We start from the raw sequence: 18,576 nt of genomic DNA, 5'->3' as shown, positions 1-18,576 counted from the left end.
TTTCTAATGTGGAAGAAGGCTGTTTTGGTAGTATGGGCGATATGATTTTTAAAAGACAAGTTGCTGTCTAATATAACACCCAGGTCTTTCACTGTCGAGCTACTAGTAACAGTACATCTCTCTAAATGGGAGTTAAGTTGTGAGAGTTTCTGTGCACTGGTTTTTGGACCTATAAGTAGTATTTCTGTCTTATCGGAGTTTAACAACAGAAAATTGCAGTTCATCCAGTCTTTTATCTATCTAAGGCATTAAAAGTGGGGTGTACGTTGTTTGAGAAATGGTTCAGAAAACTGAGTCTGACCGACAAACAAAACAAACGTGTAGCCAGTGAGCAGAAAGGGGCATGTCTTGTCAATATGGGAGGCGAGGGTGTCACCAAAATGTGTGAGCTGAATTTGGTGACAGTACAGTGTATTACTGTGAAGTTATTGACTGTTTTTGTTGTACTCGCTTGTCGGGTTTTGCACTTTGCAGACGGTCCCTAGGAATCTGTCTCTCAGCCGTCCGCACATAGAGACTTGTGTATTTTGTCCACCACAGAGGAAAGCTGATTTTGATTGGGTTGTAGCTGCCTCTCTACATTACTACGATAGAAAAGAGGTGTTATTTGTGTAGTAACAGTGTTTAGCTCAGGAGTTATTGACTCGGGAAAGTCGAATCTGTGAATATGCATCCAACTTTACTTAAAGGCAGGGTCTCCGATTTTTGAGAAATGCTTCAGAAAACTGAGTCAGACCGAATAATAAACAAAAATCAAAACAAACGTGTAGCCAATGAGCAGAAAGGGGCGGGGCTTGTTAATATACAGCGGAGAGAGTGTTCAGTGCACATGTGTGACATTAGAAGAAAGCGGTTTTAGCATTGACATGGAGGATAAAAACAAAGAAAACGAAGAAAGACTTACGATAAGGCAAGAAGTAGGACCCGTGTTAATATAGGATCAGCTTTAATATAGGATCAGAATTGAAGGAGCAGGAAGTTGGAGCATATTCTCAGATTGGAGTTTCCTGAGTCAATAACTCCTGAGCTAAACGCTGTTACTACACAAATAACACCTCTTTTTTATCGTAGTAATGTAGACAGGCAGCTACAACCACTTTTTGCTAGTAACAGCGTTTAGCTCAGGAGTTATTGACTTGGGAAATTCAACTTTACTTAAGATGCCGAGGCGCTTTTTTCCTTCTCGATAGGTGAGTAACGTTGGTTTTGCTGTGTTTCACAGAACTAATATATGCCGTCCTTTGCATGATTATGCTTGTGTGTTATTTTTGCTTGTTTGTTTTTCTGCAATCATATTGTTCTTCCCTTCAGCTATGATAAAGACACATTTCTTTCCATTATTTGCTTGCTTTACGTACGTATGTGTGGGCGGAGCTATCAATACAGGGGTGGGACCCATTTGGGTTGGGGCGTGTTTGTTTTGGTGATTTTATATGTCAACATTGGCTTTCAAACAACGTACACTCAACCTTTAATGATGAACAGGCTAATAAGAAAGTATAAGAAAATCCCTTATATTGAGTTAATACGTAAAATTCTAAGACTCCCAGGCTGCCACTGCAGGATCATAGAGTTTTACATGAAATAGTCTTTATATCATAGTGTTTTTTTTTTTGTTTTTTTTTTGTTGGTTTTTTTTTAAGAAATGAAAAACTGAATTTTGATTTTATTTCAATAAGTTTCAATAATGCAACTTTACACTTTATCCACGCTTAGGGGAAGAGGTGAGATTATGACAGTGATGCCAGATTGTGCGGTTTTAAACTCACTCCTTTGTCGCAAAGAACGTGTTTTATAGCAAATAAACTTAATGAAGTCTAATAAGTTTCTACAAAATACTTTAATATATAAATACAGACAATATATCTATGATATACACTATTTATATTATATAATAAATAGCATTTATATTATATAATAAATAGTACAATTTGGGAGAGTGGTGAGGGGGATTTTAGAGTGGATAAAAGTTATTTTAGACTGGAAATACTTGTTCTCTATGCAACTGTTGAGAGATGTCAATTTTATGATGTACTGTTTTTTTTTTTTTTTGCTTGGACATTTTGCTGAAACCTGTGAATCCTGCTTAGTGAAGATCACAGCTGAAATAAAGTAAGTCTAAACCTATTTAAAACGAGCTGCTACACTGTATGACTTGATGAATGTATGGTGCCTTATGTACGTCGCTCTGGATAAGGGCGTCTGCCAAATGTAAATGTAAATGTGTCGGTGAGTTAGTGTCAAAAATCAGTGTGTTGTCTATAGCAGGTAGAGTAAGTCAGGTGTTAAAGAAAGGTGTAAAAATGTGTGGTAACGAGTTTTCAGTAACAGTAAAACAGGTCGCTGTGTAAACCTTGTGGTCATTTCACTTATTGTATTTTTTATCATTCATTACTTTGTTGTCATCATCATAATGGCATGTGCAGAAAAGACGAGAGGTGACAGACCTACTGACTCGTGCCAAGCCGTGTTTTTCCGGTTATACCACAGCTAGTTTGTGAATGTATTTCAGAACGACACGTCAACACTTTTTAAAGGTTTATATTCCATCCACTTTCTGTAATGTTTAAACTACACAGGCTTGGGGAACCTGGAGCCTTTCACGGGGCATTTAGGGCATGAGATCCCCTGAATGCCAACACATCGTAGGACACAATGGCACACATGCTGGAGACGGGATTCAAACTCACTCTCACTCTCTCTCTCTCTCTCTCTCTCTCTCTCTCTCTCTCTCTCTCTCTCTCTCTGTGTGTGTGTGTGTGTGTGTGTGTGTGTGTGTGTGTGTGTGTGTGTGTGCGTGCGTGCGTGTGTGCGTGTGTGGTTTTCCTGAAGAACCTTTTTCTGTAGACATCGATTCCTTCTGTTAATGTTAAAGAATCACGACTACACAGAAATCTGCACCAAATAACCAATGACTACATGCTTTTACGCACTCACAGCCTTGCTTTAAAGGGCCACTACTTCTAATACCACACACACACACACACACACACACACACACACACACACACACACACACACACACACACACACACAGGCACACACAGGCACACACACACACACACACACACACACACACACACACACACACACACACACACACACACACACACACACACACACACACACACACACACACACACACACACAGGCACACACACAGACACACATACATACATAATCTCTCTCTCTCTCTCTCTCTCTCTCTCTCTCTCTCTCTCTCTCTCTCTCTCTTAATCAGTGCACTCACAGCTGTAAAGTGGTGTCAGTATTTAAAAGGGGGGGAGAACGAACACCTGTCAGTCTGACTGGCAGTTTGACTACTGAATTATCACTACTAACTAATTTTTAATAGACTTTTACAAACCACAATCACCTACGCTTTGTATATTTAATTTTATAAATTAGCACAACTTTTTTCTTTTCTTATTTTTTTATTTATTTATTTTTTTACAAATTATGGACAAAGGTAAGAGTTCAAGAATATTTTGCAAAGTGACTATTTTGTTTTTATGTATAAATTCATTTGCTTTAAATGATGTGAATGACTTAAATGCAGTGCGCATGCGTATGTTACACGAGCATGTTTTGACTGACAGCTGTGCTTTTCTATGGATAATCATGATTCATCAGTACTTCAGCAGCTACTGTGCATGTCTGTGTGTGTGTCTGTACAACAATGGTGGTAAATGTGTTTACTTAGCACACTAATGTGCTTGTGTCTGAAAGAGAAACAGAGAGAGAGAACAAGTTCTGTTACACCTCACTATGTAAAAAGGCAGTTACAGACGCTGTAAAGTATTGATTGCATTAGTATAATTACTCCTGCCTATCAGGGTATAACAGTAGCAGTAAACATATTTATTAAGGTCCGTTGTAATTCTTTTTCTTTTATATTGTGGTAATTTTTTATTTATGAAGCACTCCTATGAACTTTTTTCTAAGCACTGGTGCAGATTTTGTACCTTTTATACCTTTTATCTGACAAATCAAATCAGTGGTTTTCACTGTCAAATATTTTAATGCAACTGCATTGTCCAAGCTGGAGCTGGAATTAAGGCACAGCTGAATTAAGATGATGTAAATCTTTATTCAACTGCACCTTATTCCAGCTCCAGCCTGTCAAACACACTTTGGCTATTTACAAACTTAAAATATAGGCAACAATCTAGTGTTGTAAAAAGCTTCTTGACTTGACTTGACTTGAATTTTAGAGTAACTCCATAACAGAAAGTTGAGCGTTAACAACATCTGAATGAACATGAACAACCCAACAATGTATGCAATTTTCAAAGAGAGAATAGAAAGGTATAGTCTGGTCTAGTCAGTGCCCTCAACAAAGACAAATACTGTAGCTTAATAGTTGATGCAGAAATTTGTTGACCACGGTTTTATAAGTTTTATTAAGTCACTCTAACTGCATTCCAAAGACAAATTAACAGCTACATAACTATACAAATGAATTTCATCCTTTATAAACATGAAAAGGACTGAAATCTATTCAAATAGATTATAATATATTTTATAAAACGAAGCATTATTCAACTAGATTTATAAACTTCAACGTGACAAACTTTGATGTTGGCTTGTGAGAGCAGGTATTTCCAAAGGCTGGTATGCTAGGGTGTAAATACTTTTGGAGGTGAGTAGATACGAGCATGTGACATCATCCAAATACCTGTGGCGCAATTCCCCTCATTGTGCTGAGTCTTTTTATATATCACATGTCCATTTTGTGATAAATTATCATTTTGGGGGCGGGGCTGCACATGACGTCATGTGACGTCATCCAAATACCCGTGAGGAAGTTCCCCTCATTGTTTTGTAATGTAACATGTCAATGTTGTATAAAGATTTTTGATTTTGCATATATTGGGGAGGGGCTGCAGGAAAACCGGTTTATAATGGGTGTCTATGGCAAAAAAGGCCACTCTAAGTACAATCTTCAGACCAGGTTCTACAACATATCTGATTTTTTTGCATGTGGCTCGAAAGCCTTAGGAGGAGTAGTAATTAATACATTTTTGTCTAAGAAGAATAAGCAAAACAGAATGTTGGCTTTTACAAGTGTTCATGAATGCCTCTGATGTACACCTTTATCTAAGAGAAAAAACTTAACTTAAAAACTTTATTAAACCAATCAAATTGTAGCCTAGATTGATCAATTAAGGCTGTGTTTTCTAGGTACCAGAAAAGAGCCTGCACCTTTTGATTTAATCATGATGGTCAGAATAAATCAAAGGTTTGTTCAGGTACTATGGAGTGAGTCCATTCAGTGCCTTATATGTTATAGTTGTATTTTATAATCAATGTGAAATTTCACTGGGAACAAGTGCAGAGTGGATAAGATAGGGGATCTGGTAGCTCAGTGTTTAAGGTGTTGGACCACTGACTGAAAGGTTGTGATTTTGAATTCCAGTACCACCACTTCTGGGCCCCTGCGCAAGGTCCTTAACCCCCAATTGTTCAGCTGTATGAAAATAAGATAAATGTAAGTCGTTCTGGATAAGGGTGTCTGCCAAATGCCATAAATGTAATAGGGTTATTTTTGTGATCAAATCTTTGTTGTTACTGTATAAGACTCTGGTTGCTGCATTCTGGACTAAATGGAGCAGTTTAATCAGCTACTAAAACATCCAGATAGCAAGGTATTACAATGGACCAACATAGTGATAACAAACTAGTTTTTCAGAAACCTAAAATTCATAGTGCTGGTGTTAATAATCTTGCTATAATGCAGAATACAGTAGCAGTGAAAAATATAGTACCATTTGTATAAATATTTAAAGCTGTGATAAAATCTGCCCAGTGCTCTTTCTCTATATGTGCCACCTCTTAATTGAGTTACATAGATCAGAGTTTTTTGGAATATATAATTTATTTTATTTAATTCACCATTAACAATAATCAACAGACTGATAATGACTGTTAAGAGAAGAGCTGGGACATGAAATAGCTACCTAAAGCAATATTTTATAATCTGTGTTGAAGAATACAGAGCTGGGCCACTGCTAGGCCCTTATCTCTCAGTTCTATAAAATGAGGGAAAAAATGTAAGTTGCTCTGAATTAGGGCGTCTGCCCAGTGACATTAATTAACCTGGGTCAGATTACATTAGTTTACATCAGATTACATTTACCACTTTATCTTTTATTGTCTTGGTAATATGAGCAGGCATAATTCCTGACTTTATAAACATGATTTTCATACCAGGAATTCAAGTATGAGCCTAACTGCTGTGGTAAGATCTTGAAGATTAAAAGAAAGTTTGATAGTGGCTTTAAGCTTTTTTCTATTGCTTATGATGTAATAAAAAATAAATAAAAAAAAATTAGGCTTAAGTAAAGTGTTGTTACTCAGTAGTTATATTGTGTTTACATAGTTATATATCAAATTGTTTGACTACATACTCTTGGTATTTATGAATATAGTCTTGTTTCCAATCAAGCTTTTTACGATATAAGATTAGAATCCAAGATATTCTGATAATTGATAATCCAAGATAATTGGAATTTGGATTTAAATAAAGGGATGGGATAAAAATTTGGAATTAAATTTGGAATGTTACTCATTTTGTTTGCATTTATGTTCCAAATTACAATTGGTCTGCTATAAGGTGTGAATCAGAATAAGAATTAGAATTAGAATCAGGTTAATTGGCCAAGTGCAACACAATACTGCTTATTTACGTCTGGACTCTGAAGAGTCCAGACGTAAATAACACTGTACTATACATTTAGCTTGGACTATGCAAGACAAGATAAAACAGACTATACAAGACAATACAGATGATGTGGGACAATATGGAAAGTACGAGTATTAAATAGGAACACAGAACATATGACAGATCAGTTATGTACATAGTGTGAGATTGCACGGTAGTGTAAATAACAGTATTGTGCTATAATATCGTTTTGTACAATATGCAGCAGCAGTAGTGTGTGTAATGTATATGGACGATGTGATGACTGACAGTTCTGATAATGCAGTACTTATGCTATGAAGCAGGGAATATAATTATGGTGAGTTTTTAATCAGGGTGATTGCCTGGGGAAAGAAACAGGACACATTTAAAAGATGTATGTGCACAGGACAGATTCAATGACTGCAGTGTAGAACTCACACGCATTAACAGCTTCTGTAGCAAACCATACTTTCTAGTTCATACTTTCAGTTTCTTGACCTGCGTATACAGGGCGTTGTCCTCCCCTCTGTAGGCATCTTCCAAGTTTTTTCAGTTTAGCTGTGAACCATGGCATGTTTGGTTGACACACACGTCTTCACAAAAACCGATGTAAGATGTCAGTGTCAGTCAGTTCATCCAGGCTGTCAGTTCCAGCCTCAAAGATACTCCAATCAGTGCAGTCAAAATAGTTTTATAGTGTTGAATGTGGTCATTAACACATCAGGCAAGGCAAGCATTAATACATCAGGTGTTGACCATGCTATAACCAGGAATAAACCTTTATATAATATATATGAAATATACTAAATAAAACCATTATTTTCGGATCTGTAGAATACTATTGAGAAGTCTTTCTGTTGTTAATCTGTCTAACCATTTTATAATATCGTCATGAAATGGTGTTTATTTTTGACGGTTCCAAATGATTAAAATAACGTAATAGGCAGTACTTACACCAAAAGTTTCTTTCTGCAGTAAAGCACCAACAAGATACTTCATCTCTCTATTTTCTCAACAATGAACATTATTATTATTATTATTATTATTATTATTATTATTATTATTATTATTATTATTATTAATAATAATAATAATAATAATAATAATAATAATAATAATAATAATAATAATAATAATAATAATAATAATAATAAATCAAGAGTTTGGGCTACACTGGAGTGTTATGTCACCTTAAGTCACAATTAATTTGTATCTACATCATTCTTTTTCCATGGTAAAAGAGCGAAACACCATGAATGCATTCTGGAAAGAGCATTCTCAGAATGCCACAGTGGAGGAGATGATGCTGGACTCCAAGGCACAGCAGCTGAGCAAGCATGAGCTACCTGAAATCCTGGAGATTCTGCCCAACCTGGAGGGCATTGATGTATTAGAACTAGGTGCTGGCATTGGGTTAGTGATCTCACAATATTATTGCCATAAGTCAAGCTAGAGTTACAGAGCTAACAGAGCTGTTGTTGGCCCTGCTATAATATACAAAATAAAACCACAATATTTTTTAGAATATTTTGAGAAGTCTATCTATTGTTAACCAGACTAGAAATATTATAACATTGTCATGAAATGGTGTTTAGTTGGACAGATTATTAATTATTAAATTTTAATAAAAAATTCAAATGATTAAAATAATATTTATAAATTATAATTATTATTGCTTATTGCAGTTAACTACCAAGAAGTTACTTCATCTCTCTGTGATTATATCTCTAAACTATCTGGTGAATTCTGTCCTTTTAATCAGTATAATAAATGCCATCATAAATAGTCTGTTAAGTCCCCATTTTTCCTAGAAATATCACATTATAGTTTCTAAATAATAACTATTATTTATATTTATATTATTTATTATTAGTTATAATAACTAAACAAAACTGTTGTTGTTTTAATGGTGCATTTTTCTTTTTATATTTTGGTCCTTGGGTATATCTTTTAAATATTTTATGTTTTAAATATTTTTTTTGTTGTTGTTTTAAATCATTTCTGAGTGTTTAAGTGATAAGGGGAATCTTAAACACAGTTTCAAGCATCGCATTTGCATAGCTTTGACTTTTAACAAGCTGCTTTTGCACTGAATTTGCATCATCCAACTACAAATTACCAATCTATTATATGCAAGGTTCAACAGGCTCTTAGAAGTGAATGAAATAATCACAGATAACAAAACTAGTGCTACAGCATATTTATATGTTATTCCTAGTTATTTTTTATGTCTTTTATAGAGGTGCTTACGTTTGCCTTTATTACTGCAGTTATTTTAACCAGAAGGATGATGACGATAAAGCCTATAAGAATATTTAGTAACACATTAATAAACATCACAAGCAAAACATGGACTTGGTCTTATCATCTTTAAGCAAACATCCAAATGAGTAATCTATTCAGAATGTTGGTAGCATATTAACATATTTGGCATACTACATATATGGGTAAGAGGTCGATGCAAGCCGAAAGAAGATTACAATGTAGTCATTGGAGTAAAATGCTATATATTTATTTTATAAGAATGAAATTCTTTAGAAATAAAACCTGCAAAAGTCTAAAAACTCAGACTTTTACTGTTGACATTTACTACATTTGGCATCTTACAGCTTATCTTTTTTTTTTTTAAATTGAAGCTGAGCAATTGAAGGTTAAGGGCCTTGCTCAGGGGCCAAGCAGTGGCAGCTTGGTAGACCTGAGATTCAAACTAAGCAACACTAAGCAATCATGCTCAGCAACACTAAAAGTCTTCCAATCAATGTATTTTCTTACATAAGTCATAAAAATGATAAATTAACTGCATCAGGAACTGTCCTGCAGTCATTATAAAAATGTGACCTTTGATTTTTCCAGACGATACACAAGGCATCTCATTGACAAAGCACATCATGTGACAGCTGTGGACTTCATGGAGAACTTTTTGAAAAAAAACAAGGAACAGAACAGCCACCTTGGAAATGCAGAGTTTATCCAAGCAGATGTCACACAGCTGGAGCTTCCCGAAAAGAGGTTGGCGTGGGAATAAAGATATTTTCCGTAATTTCTCATGTATTCTCATGAATTAATTAACGAAGTGGATGAATGAGAGGTAACTGGCAACATAGTACACTCTAAAACATGAGCACACATTAATTTTAAAGAACTTTTTTTTTATTATCATGATGCGATTTGGATATGGCACTCAATTTGATACGTTTTCAAATATTAAGCTTATAAAATATAATCCATCTTGACTACTTGTGGAGTTAAACAAAGGTTATCTTCAACATAGATGGAACATTGAAACATAGGGTCATACTTGGTATTACAACAATATACCAATAAACAATAAATGAAGTTATGTTGGATGGCCAAGTAGACAAATTAGTCTTGATGCATGAACAGAATCATATGTCTGTTTAAATTTGTATGATTTCCCTCCTACAGATTTGACCTGATCTTTTCTAACTGGTTGCTCATGTATCTGAGTGATGAGGAGCTGTGCTCACTGGCAGAGAAGATGCTGTCTTGGCTTCGTCCCAGCGGTTACCTCTTCTTCAGGGAATCCTGTTTCCACCAATCAGGTTACCTTTGAAAACACATTACACAAATTCATGTAGCATTTATCTAATTTTAGTCTCCTTCTACTGAATAATTTGGTTAGTTCTGCCATGCATACTGTACTGTATCACTAATAGCATGGATTTCTGGTATAAAATCATGGATGAACTCTAACATCTACTTTAAAAAAAGTCTTTATAACACTGTTTTTTTATGTTGGAGCAGTTGTTTTTATGTTGACTACCACTATTTCAATTTAATTTAGTAGCTTATGATCAATATGTGACTAACATATTGAGTCTGGGCTTATCATTAATTTATGAATACTGATGATGATGATGATGATGATGATGGTGATGATGGTGATATCAGAGTTTTGGCCCTTAATAATAATCAGATTATAATCAGTAATACTTGGTTTATAATTGTTGCTTTGATGCATTTATTTAAATTACTCATTACTCCATTGATCATTAGAACCTCTATATATTTCCATTAATAGTAAGATTTTCTGGATTTTATATAACTCTTGGTTAAATACAGGTTTCATTATTTTTCTAAATTATTATTTTTGCTCCAAATCGTTGCTTATTTTCCACCTTTGTAGAGTTTCTGTAACTGATTTTTGCAAAGTACAGTGTGTATTTATATAGGTTTATATGAGTTCTATAAAACTTAAGAGTATAACACATAGTGACAAATAGCTAGGAACCATTTTCTGTCATTTAAAACACATTCAGTGATCCATTTCATACAAAATCTCAAAATATATTTATGTATTTTACTACAATTATTATTGCCACTTTATTATTTTACAGTTTCAAATTGAACAGTATTGCATTTTGTCCTTTACAGGAGACCGTAAGAGAGATTTTAACCCCACTCATTACCGTAGTTCTGCACTTTATAACCATCTGATGGCATCAGTTACATGGTCTGAGTCAGGGGAGAATGGTGAACAGTCCTATGGATTTGATATGGTCCTGAGCAGAACTGTACAGACCTACATTAAGGTATTAGTCATTTAGATTCTTTTCTTAGTGAACCTAATGAACCTTTATGTGCATCTTTAAATCCAACATAGGACATAATGATAACATCTACTGATGCTCTGAACTCTGTCTGCTGTGTATGTCTGTTTATCAAACATGACTTGATCTTTCAATATGATCTTCGAATATGATGTAGATACAGTTCATAGGGAGTGTTGAGTCTTTGGTCATGGTTAAAGACTTTTAACGTTAACAAGGCAGTGGTTTAAATGTCTTTTTCAGATAGGCACCGTTAAAATACTGGTAAGGAATGGTAACAACATTAGACCATGTGATTTAAGTCATCATTTGTCTCTCTCAGATGAAGAATATCCAGAATCAGGTGTGTTGGCTGATGCAGAAAGTTTGTCGGGATCCTGTCCAGCAGCACCAAGGAGGCTTCAGCACCTTCCAGCAGTTCCTGGATAACCAGCAGTATACACGCAGGGGAATTCTGCGATATGAGAAGATGTTTGGCTTTGGTTATGTCAGTACCGGAGGACTCAGCACCACCAAGGCAAGGGGGCAAAAAGAGACAGCGCAGATAAGGGAAAGGGCCATGGGTTAAAAACATGGTGGACATAGAGCTAGTAAAACTCAAAAATTAAAAGCTTTACAAAGATTTCTAATCTGTCAGGTTTTGTAATGTAATATATTTTCCATATGGGTCAGTAGTACTCCAGATTCTTTTAAAAAGAACAAAAAAAAAACATTTTCTGTGGGGATGCATTGTTCTGTGGGGATGCGGTGTGTGTGTGTGCGTGCGTGCGTGCGTGCGTGTGTGCGTGCGTGTGTTAAATATTATTTTAACACTTATCATTTAACAATATTTAGCACCGTAAGTAACTTTAGGCACAATGCAGAGATACCATATAGATACAATTTTCTTAAAATACTTAAAATACTAAAATACTCTTAATCATCTTCCTGCTTGAATCATGCAATTATCCAATCAGCCAATAATGTGGCAGCAGCATAACGTATTAAGTCATGCAGATATATGTCATGAGCCTGAAACCAACCTGTTAGGACTTAACCAGTAATCCTGTTCATCAGATATGGAATCTCATTGTGGTCAAATGTCTTATTATTGTTTTAGTAAGGAAGTCCTAACTTTTTCTTTATACAAATATTCCATGGGATTCTGGACATTTAGTCTAGATATTAAGTCTGCTGTTGTTTAAACCAGTTAAGCTCAGTTTTGCAGTTCACTGAGTGCACAGAATAAAGTTTTTTTTTTTCTCTTGACCCTTCAGGAGTTTGTTGACCTGCTGAATCTTAAGCCAGGAGAAATAGTCCTTGATGTAGGCTGTGGAATTGGTGGAGGGGATTTCTATATGGCCAAGGTGAGCTGCAGGGTTGCTCACACATTGCCCTGTTGCATTACTGTGAGAAATTGTTTTGTGTTTTTGTTGTGTTCTTATCTGGATGATTTTCTTGCACATGTGGATAATACAGTACTTAACCTCACTAACTTCATTCATCGTGTAGTTTCCCAGAATATATAGGCTTTGTTACTTTTCTGATTTTAATGATTCAGTTTAACTTGGTTTAACCTAAATGCTCAGTGAAGCATTTGCGAATTTTTCAGACTTTTGGGGTGGATGTATTGGGAATGGACTTGTCATCAAACATGGTGGATATTGCTATGGAGAGGGCTGTGAGTGAGAAGCTGCCATCTGTGAGTGACTCTCTTTTGGCCTATAACACCTAGAACTATCAAAGGGCATAGGGGGGATTTTTGCAGTGATGTTAACACTTCTTTTAGGTCACAATTAAAAGTCCACTCTGTTTCAGGTGCAGTTTGAGGTGTCAGATGCCACTAAGAGAACATTTCCGGATAGCACTTTTGATGTGGTGTACAGCAGAGACAGTATACTGCACATCAGCGATAAACTCAAACTCTTCCGAAATTTTCATGTAAGTGTGTGTTTGTGTGTGTGTGTGTGTGTGTGTGTGTGTGTGTGTGTGTGTGTGTGTGTGTGTGTGTGTGTGTGTGTGTGTGTGTGTGTGTGTGTGTGTGTGAATTGCTGCATTCAACTAAAACTTGTAACTCTGAATAAATGACCACAAAACATTTTTAACAATGAACTTAACCTCTCAGAAGCTTAGAACAGTCTCCTTGTCCTTGTGAGTTCAACAAGTAACATCAAATCAACGTGGCTGCTCACATCATCAGCAGTCAACTCTTTTATTTTTAAATGAGTTATTTTAGATACACAAGTGTTTGCTTTAGATCATTTCCAACATTTAGCAGATGCCCTTATCCAGAGCAACTTACGTTTTATACAACTGAGGGTTAAGGGCCTTGCTCAGGGGCACAACAGTGGCAGCTTGGTGGACATGAGAATCAAACTCACTATCTTCTGATTGGTAGTCCAGCACCTTAACCACTAAGCTACCACATCCCCCAGATCATTCGGTTGGTAAAGCTGTAAATGTCTATAAACAGTCTGTAGGTGACTTTGTGTTTTTTTCCACTTTGATGCTCAAAAGCCCAGTTAAGCATAGCATAGTTGCCTTAATTTAAGACTTCAACCTCTTCATCTCTTATGTATCACTGCCCTCTATTGGTCTTATAGTTTATTTCAGTCAATAAGCTCTACATGTGCAGTGAACCAAGTTTCAGCAGTCTATGTCATGTGTCTCTTTCTGTTTTGTGTGTGAAGTCGTGGTTGAAGCCTGGTGGAAAGGTGCTAATCAGTGATTACTGTTGTGGAGAGAAGCCATGGACTCCTGCCTTTCAGGAGTATGTTAACCAGAGAGGCTACATCCTTTATACGCCGCAGAAATACGGCAAGGTAACCGATCATAAGCTGAAATAATTACACTTATCTTAACATGGGACAAAATTACTGCTTAAAGTAAGCTTATGTATGAGTGATGTGAAAAATTCCAAAATGTATTTTTTATAACTCATGATCATTCATATCTACACAATTAATAATTAAATGATTATTAAAATGTGCATATCATGTCACTAATGTAAAATCTAGCTCAGATAGACACACTTACTCTCAAACTTTAATTACTATTCTGTGATAAGGCCTGTAGAGGTTTCAACTGCCATTCTGCAGCATTGAAGCCTTTTTCCCAAGGTAGTGCTGTAGATTACTAATTGTACATGTCAACATGAGACAAGTAAATAACTGTGCTTAAAGAAAGCTAGAGAAGCAGATTTCATCATTATTCATCATCTGCGGATACAAAGAGAGGAAACTGTGATTTGAATCAAACCAATTTCCTGTCACTTACTGTATGTCTATATTTAGATGATCGTATGCTAATGTGCTTAAAAAAAAGATGTTAATGCTTAAAGAGCGAAATATATTGTATAGACATAATGGATAAACGACATCTGTCAAACACAGAGGAAACAATCACAAAGACTAGTGTGTGTTCATATTGTCATTCACATACTGTGTGTGTGTGTGTGTGTGTGTGTGTGTGTGTGTGTGTGTGTGTGTGTGTGTGTGTGTGTGTGTCTGCTTTTTAGTTCTTGGAAGAAGCAGGGTTCACTAATGTAAGAGCAGAAGACAGAACTGCACAGTTTATTTCTGTGATTAAGGCTGAGCTTAAGAGAGCAGAGGAAATTCAAGGGGAATTTATTCAGGTAAAAGAACACACACACACCACACATACACAGACACACACACCACACACACAGATACACACATCAAACACAGATACACACATACACACACACCACACACACCACACATCACACACCACACACACAGTATGTGAATGACAATATGAACACAAAGAATGTAAATGTTTATATTTAATAATTTAATACACTTACACTAGGAACATCTGTACACCTGCATTTATCCAGTAGGTCAATCATGTGGCAGCAGCACAGTGCATAAATTTAGATCAAGTGCTGGTCAAGTGCTATAGTTAAAGTTCAAAGATCAGAATGGAGATTGTGTGATCTCTCTGACTGTAATTGTGGGATGGATGTTGATGGTAAATTAGCTGTTTTGAGTTATTCAGAAATGAACTCATGGGATTTAACAGTCTCTACAGTTTACACAGAATATTAAGGGCTTAATACAAAAAAATAAGCCAGAGGAAAATGGCCAGACTAGTTCAAGCTGCCAGGAATGATACATTCCGTTCCATTCCATTTTCTACCGCTTATCCGGAACCTGGTCGCGGGAGCAGCAGCCTAAACACGGATGCCCAGACTCTTCCTCCAGCTCTTCCAGAATACCGAGGCGTTCCCAGGCCAGCCAAGATACATAGTCCCTCCAGCGTGTCCTAGGTCTTCCCCCAGGGCCTCCTCCGGGTTGGACATGCCCGGAACACCTCCACAGGGAGGCGTCTGGAACAGATGCCCGAGCCACCTCAGCTGACTCCTCTCTATGTGAAGGAGCAGCGGCTCTACTCCGAGCTCCTCCCGAGTGACCGAGCTCCTCACCCTATCTTGAAGGGAGCACCCAGCCACCTACGGAGGAAATTCAATTCGGCCACCTATATCCGGGATCCTTTCAGTCATGACCCAAAGTTCTTGACCATAGGTGAGGGTAGGAACATAGATCGACTGGTAAATAGAGAGCTTCGCCTTGAAGCTCAGCTCTTTCATCGGCCAAAACAGGCCAGTATATCGATTGCATCACCGCAGAGGATACACCGTTCCGCCTGTCGATCTCTCGCTCCGTCCTTCCCTCACTCGTGAACAGGACCCCAAGATACTTAAACTCCTCCACTTGAGGCAGGAGCTCTCCACCAACCTGAAGGGGGCAAGCCACCCTTCGCCCCCTCTTTACCCGAGTGTCCAAAACATACGGCCGGAGGTCAGATGAAACAACCACAAAGTAGATCATCGACCTCCGACCTAGGGTGTCCTGGTGCCACGTGCACTGATGGACACCCTTATGCTTGAACATGGTGTTCGTTATGGACAAATTGTGACTAGCACAGACGTCCAATAACAGAACACCACTCGGGTACAGGTCGGGGGGGCCGTTCCTCCCAGTCACGCCCCTCCAGGTGTCACTGTCGCTGCCCACATGAGCGTTGAAGTCCCCCAGTAGAACGACGGAGTCCCCGGTCGGAGCACTTTCCAGCACCCCTCCCAGAGACGCCAAGAAGGTCGGTACTCTACACTGCCATTTGGCCCGTAAGCACAAATAACAGTGAGAGACCTATCCCCGACCCGAAGGTGCCGGGAAACAATCCTCTCGTTCACCGGAGTGAACTTCAATACATGGCTGCTGAGCTGGGGGGCTATGAGCAAGCCCACACCAGCCCGCTGCCTCTCACCACAGGCAACTCAAGAGTAGTAGAGAGTCCAGCCTCTCTTGAGGAGTTGGGTTCCAGAGCTCAAGCTGTGCGTGGAGGCGAGCCCAACTATCTCTAGTCGGTATCTCTCAACCTCCCGCACCAGCTCAGGCTCCCCCCACCCCCCCACCCCAGCGTGGTGACATTCCATGTCCCTTGAGCCAAATTCCATGTCCAGGGATTGGGTTGCCGAGGCCCTCGCCTTCAACTGCCACCCAATCCACATTGCACGTTCCTCCTGCAGGTGGTGGGCCCACAGGAGATTGGCCCCACTTCTCTCCTTCGGGCTGAGGCTCCGTGGGGTAAGACCCGGCCATCAGGCGCTCACATGCGAGTCCAAACCCCAGGCCTGGCTCCAGGGTGGGGGCTCCGGTTGCGCCATACCGTGCGAAGTCACAGACCTTGTTTTAAATCTCCTCGTAAGAGGGTTTTGATAGGAATGATACAGTAACTCATATTTCCTATGATAACCTTAGATTCTTGTTCTTGGCTGACAGAAGTGAAACCTAGCATGGACTTTTGCCATGGAAACTCATCCACATGAAAGTTCAAGAAATTCTGAGATGCTTTTCTGTTTACCAAGGTTGACTGAGTGAATCTGAGTTATACTAGACTTCCTGTAAGGTCAGATCAGTCTGGCATTTCTCCTCTGATTTCATTAATCAACAATGTGTTTCAATCTTTCTGTGTAAACTGTACTGTTGTGTATGAAATTATGAAGACATCAGCAGTTTCTGAAAAGCTGAAACCAACCCATCTGATACCAACAAGTATGCCATGAATAAAGTCACAGAAATCACACTTGTTCTTCATGCTGATGTTTGATGTAAACATTAACTGAAACTCGACAGTATGCATTGTACTGTTGCCACACGATTAGCTTATTAGATAAATATCCTAATATAAAACAACTGCATAAATGATCAGGTGTACAGGTGTTCCTAATAAAGTGGACAGTGAGTGTAAATACCTATGCTTCACAGAACAATTCACAAACAGATCATAACCATGATGTAAACATGATGTTACAATGTTCTGCTTCCATGCAGGAGTTTTCACAGGAGGACTTTGATGAAATTGTAAATGGTTGGACAGAAAAGTTGCAGCGCTGTGAAAATGGAGATCAACGCTGGGGGCTGTTCTATGCCACCAGAGACTGACTGAAGTAGAGGCAGTGTTCCTGCGGGTTCTATAGGTGCAGAGAGAGAAGAGAAACAACCAAAACTGATGAAGATTTAAATTTTAAACTCTATTAGGATTCTGATAATTAAATATATAATATTTATAATAATTAAATATAATAATTATATAAGTATAATCCGATTTGGCATGGTGTGAATATTTCTAGAATTTTTAAGCATTGTAAATTTATATAAATAAAAAGAAATATTTTTCCTTTGTTCTTGATATTATTGTGTGTGTGTGTGTGTGTGTGTGTGTGTGTGTGTGTGTGTGTGTGTGTGTGTGTGTGTGTGTGTGTGTGTGTGGCTGCAACTCACAACATACAGGATTTACAGGCTCTGCTGCCGTATTTGTGTTTCAGAAGTCTTGTAGATTTTCTGCCTCCACAGGTCAAAGCTGTTGGGCAGAACAATAGGAGTCAACACAATGTAGTATCTGCACAATAGCAACATTTTTTATATCGCTGGTTAGAGGTCATTAGAATTTAATTTGCAGAATTTGGTAGACACCTTTATCAAGTGAGACTTAAAGTGATCTCATGCATACAACTGAGTTATTTAGGTTTAAGAGCCTTATTCAATTGGACAGTTTCTGAGTTCAAGCACTGCTGGGATCTGAACTCAGAAACTAACCAGTGAACTACTGATATAAAAAGACGGGATCTGCCCCATCTGCCCCTATGTATGATCCACAACAGGAGAATATTGACGTTCGGGAATATTGACGTTCGAATTTAGAGCATATATAACCGTCCCATCTGAATTCACCTCATATAGTCTTCATTGGTTAAGAAGAACGTGAAAGACTGAACTGTAAATTACAGATGCTTCCAGCAGAACGTTGGTGCCC

At 37.7% G+C, this 18,576-nt stretch overlaps 1 protein-coding gene across 3 annotated transcripts; it reads left to right on the top strand.

Moving 5' to 3' along the window:
* The first annotated feature begins 1,980 nt into the window (after window positions 1–1,980).
* pmt (phosphoethanolamine methyltransferase) lies at window positions 1,981–17,952 on the top strand. Of its 3 annotated transcripts, none has more exons than XM_027173258.2 (12): window positions 1,981–2,112; window positions 7,927–8,098; window positions 9,539–9,694; window positions 10,112–10,248; window positions 11,081–11,238; window positions 11,579–11,773; window positions 12,513–12,602; window positions 12,848–12,937; window positions 13,054–13,176; window positions 13,926–14,057; window positions 14,753–14,869; window positions 17,595–17,952. In XM_027173258.2, the coding sequence occupies exons 2-12, from the start codon at window positions 7,938–7,940 to the stop codon at window positions 17,703–17,705; spliced, it is 1,470 nt and encodes a 489-aa protein (XP_027029059.2). In that variant the 5' UTR covers window positions 1,981–2,112; window positions 7,927–7,937; the 3' UTR covers window positions 17,706–17,952. The 3 variants fall into 3 exon arrangements, with proteins under 3 accessions (XP_027029059.2, XP_027029058.2, XP_027029056.2); XM_027173257.2 differs by lacking the exon at window positions 1,981–2,112 and adding an exon at window positions 3,235–3,469; XM_027173255.2 differs by lacking the exon at window positions 1,981–2,112 and adding an exon at window positions 6,654–6,810.
* The last annotated feature ends 624 nt before the right edge of the window (window positions 17,953–18,576 follow it).

Source organism: Tachysurus fulvidraco, chromosome 10, assembly GCF_022655615.1.
Source record: "Tachysurus fulvidraco isolate hzauxx_2018 chromosome 10, HZAU_PFXX_2.0, whole genome shotgun sequence".
Taxonomy (NCBI): Eukaryota; Metazoa; Chordata; class Actinopteri; order Siluriformes; family Bagridae; genus Tachysurus; species Tachysurus fulvidraco.
This window is presented reverse-complemented; position numbering and strand designations above follow the sequence as displayed.

What these genes read in the sequence shown, in the direction of transcription:
- pmt (XM_027173255.2), top strand. Translation starts at nt 6,789, where the DNA reads ATGATGTGGGACAATATGGAAA. An exon ending in CTGGAGCTTCCCGAAAAGAG is followed by an intron (nt 9,695 to 10,111) that starts GTTGGCGTGGGA and finishes TCCCTCCTACAG; the next exon opens with ATTTGACCTGATCTTTTCTA. An exon ending in GGGATTTCTATATGGCCAAG is followed by an intron (nt 12,603 to 12,847) that starts GTGAGCTGCAGG and finishes CGAATTTTTCAG; the next exon opens with ACTTTTGGGGTGGATGTATT.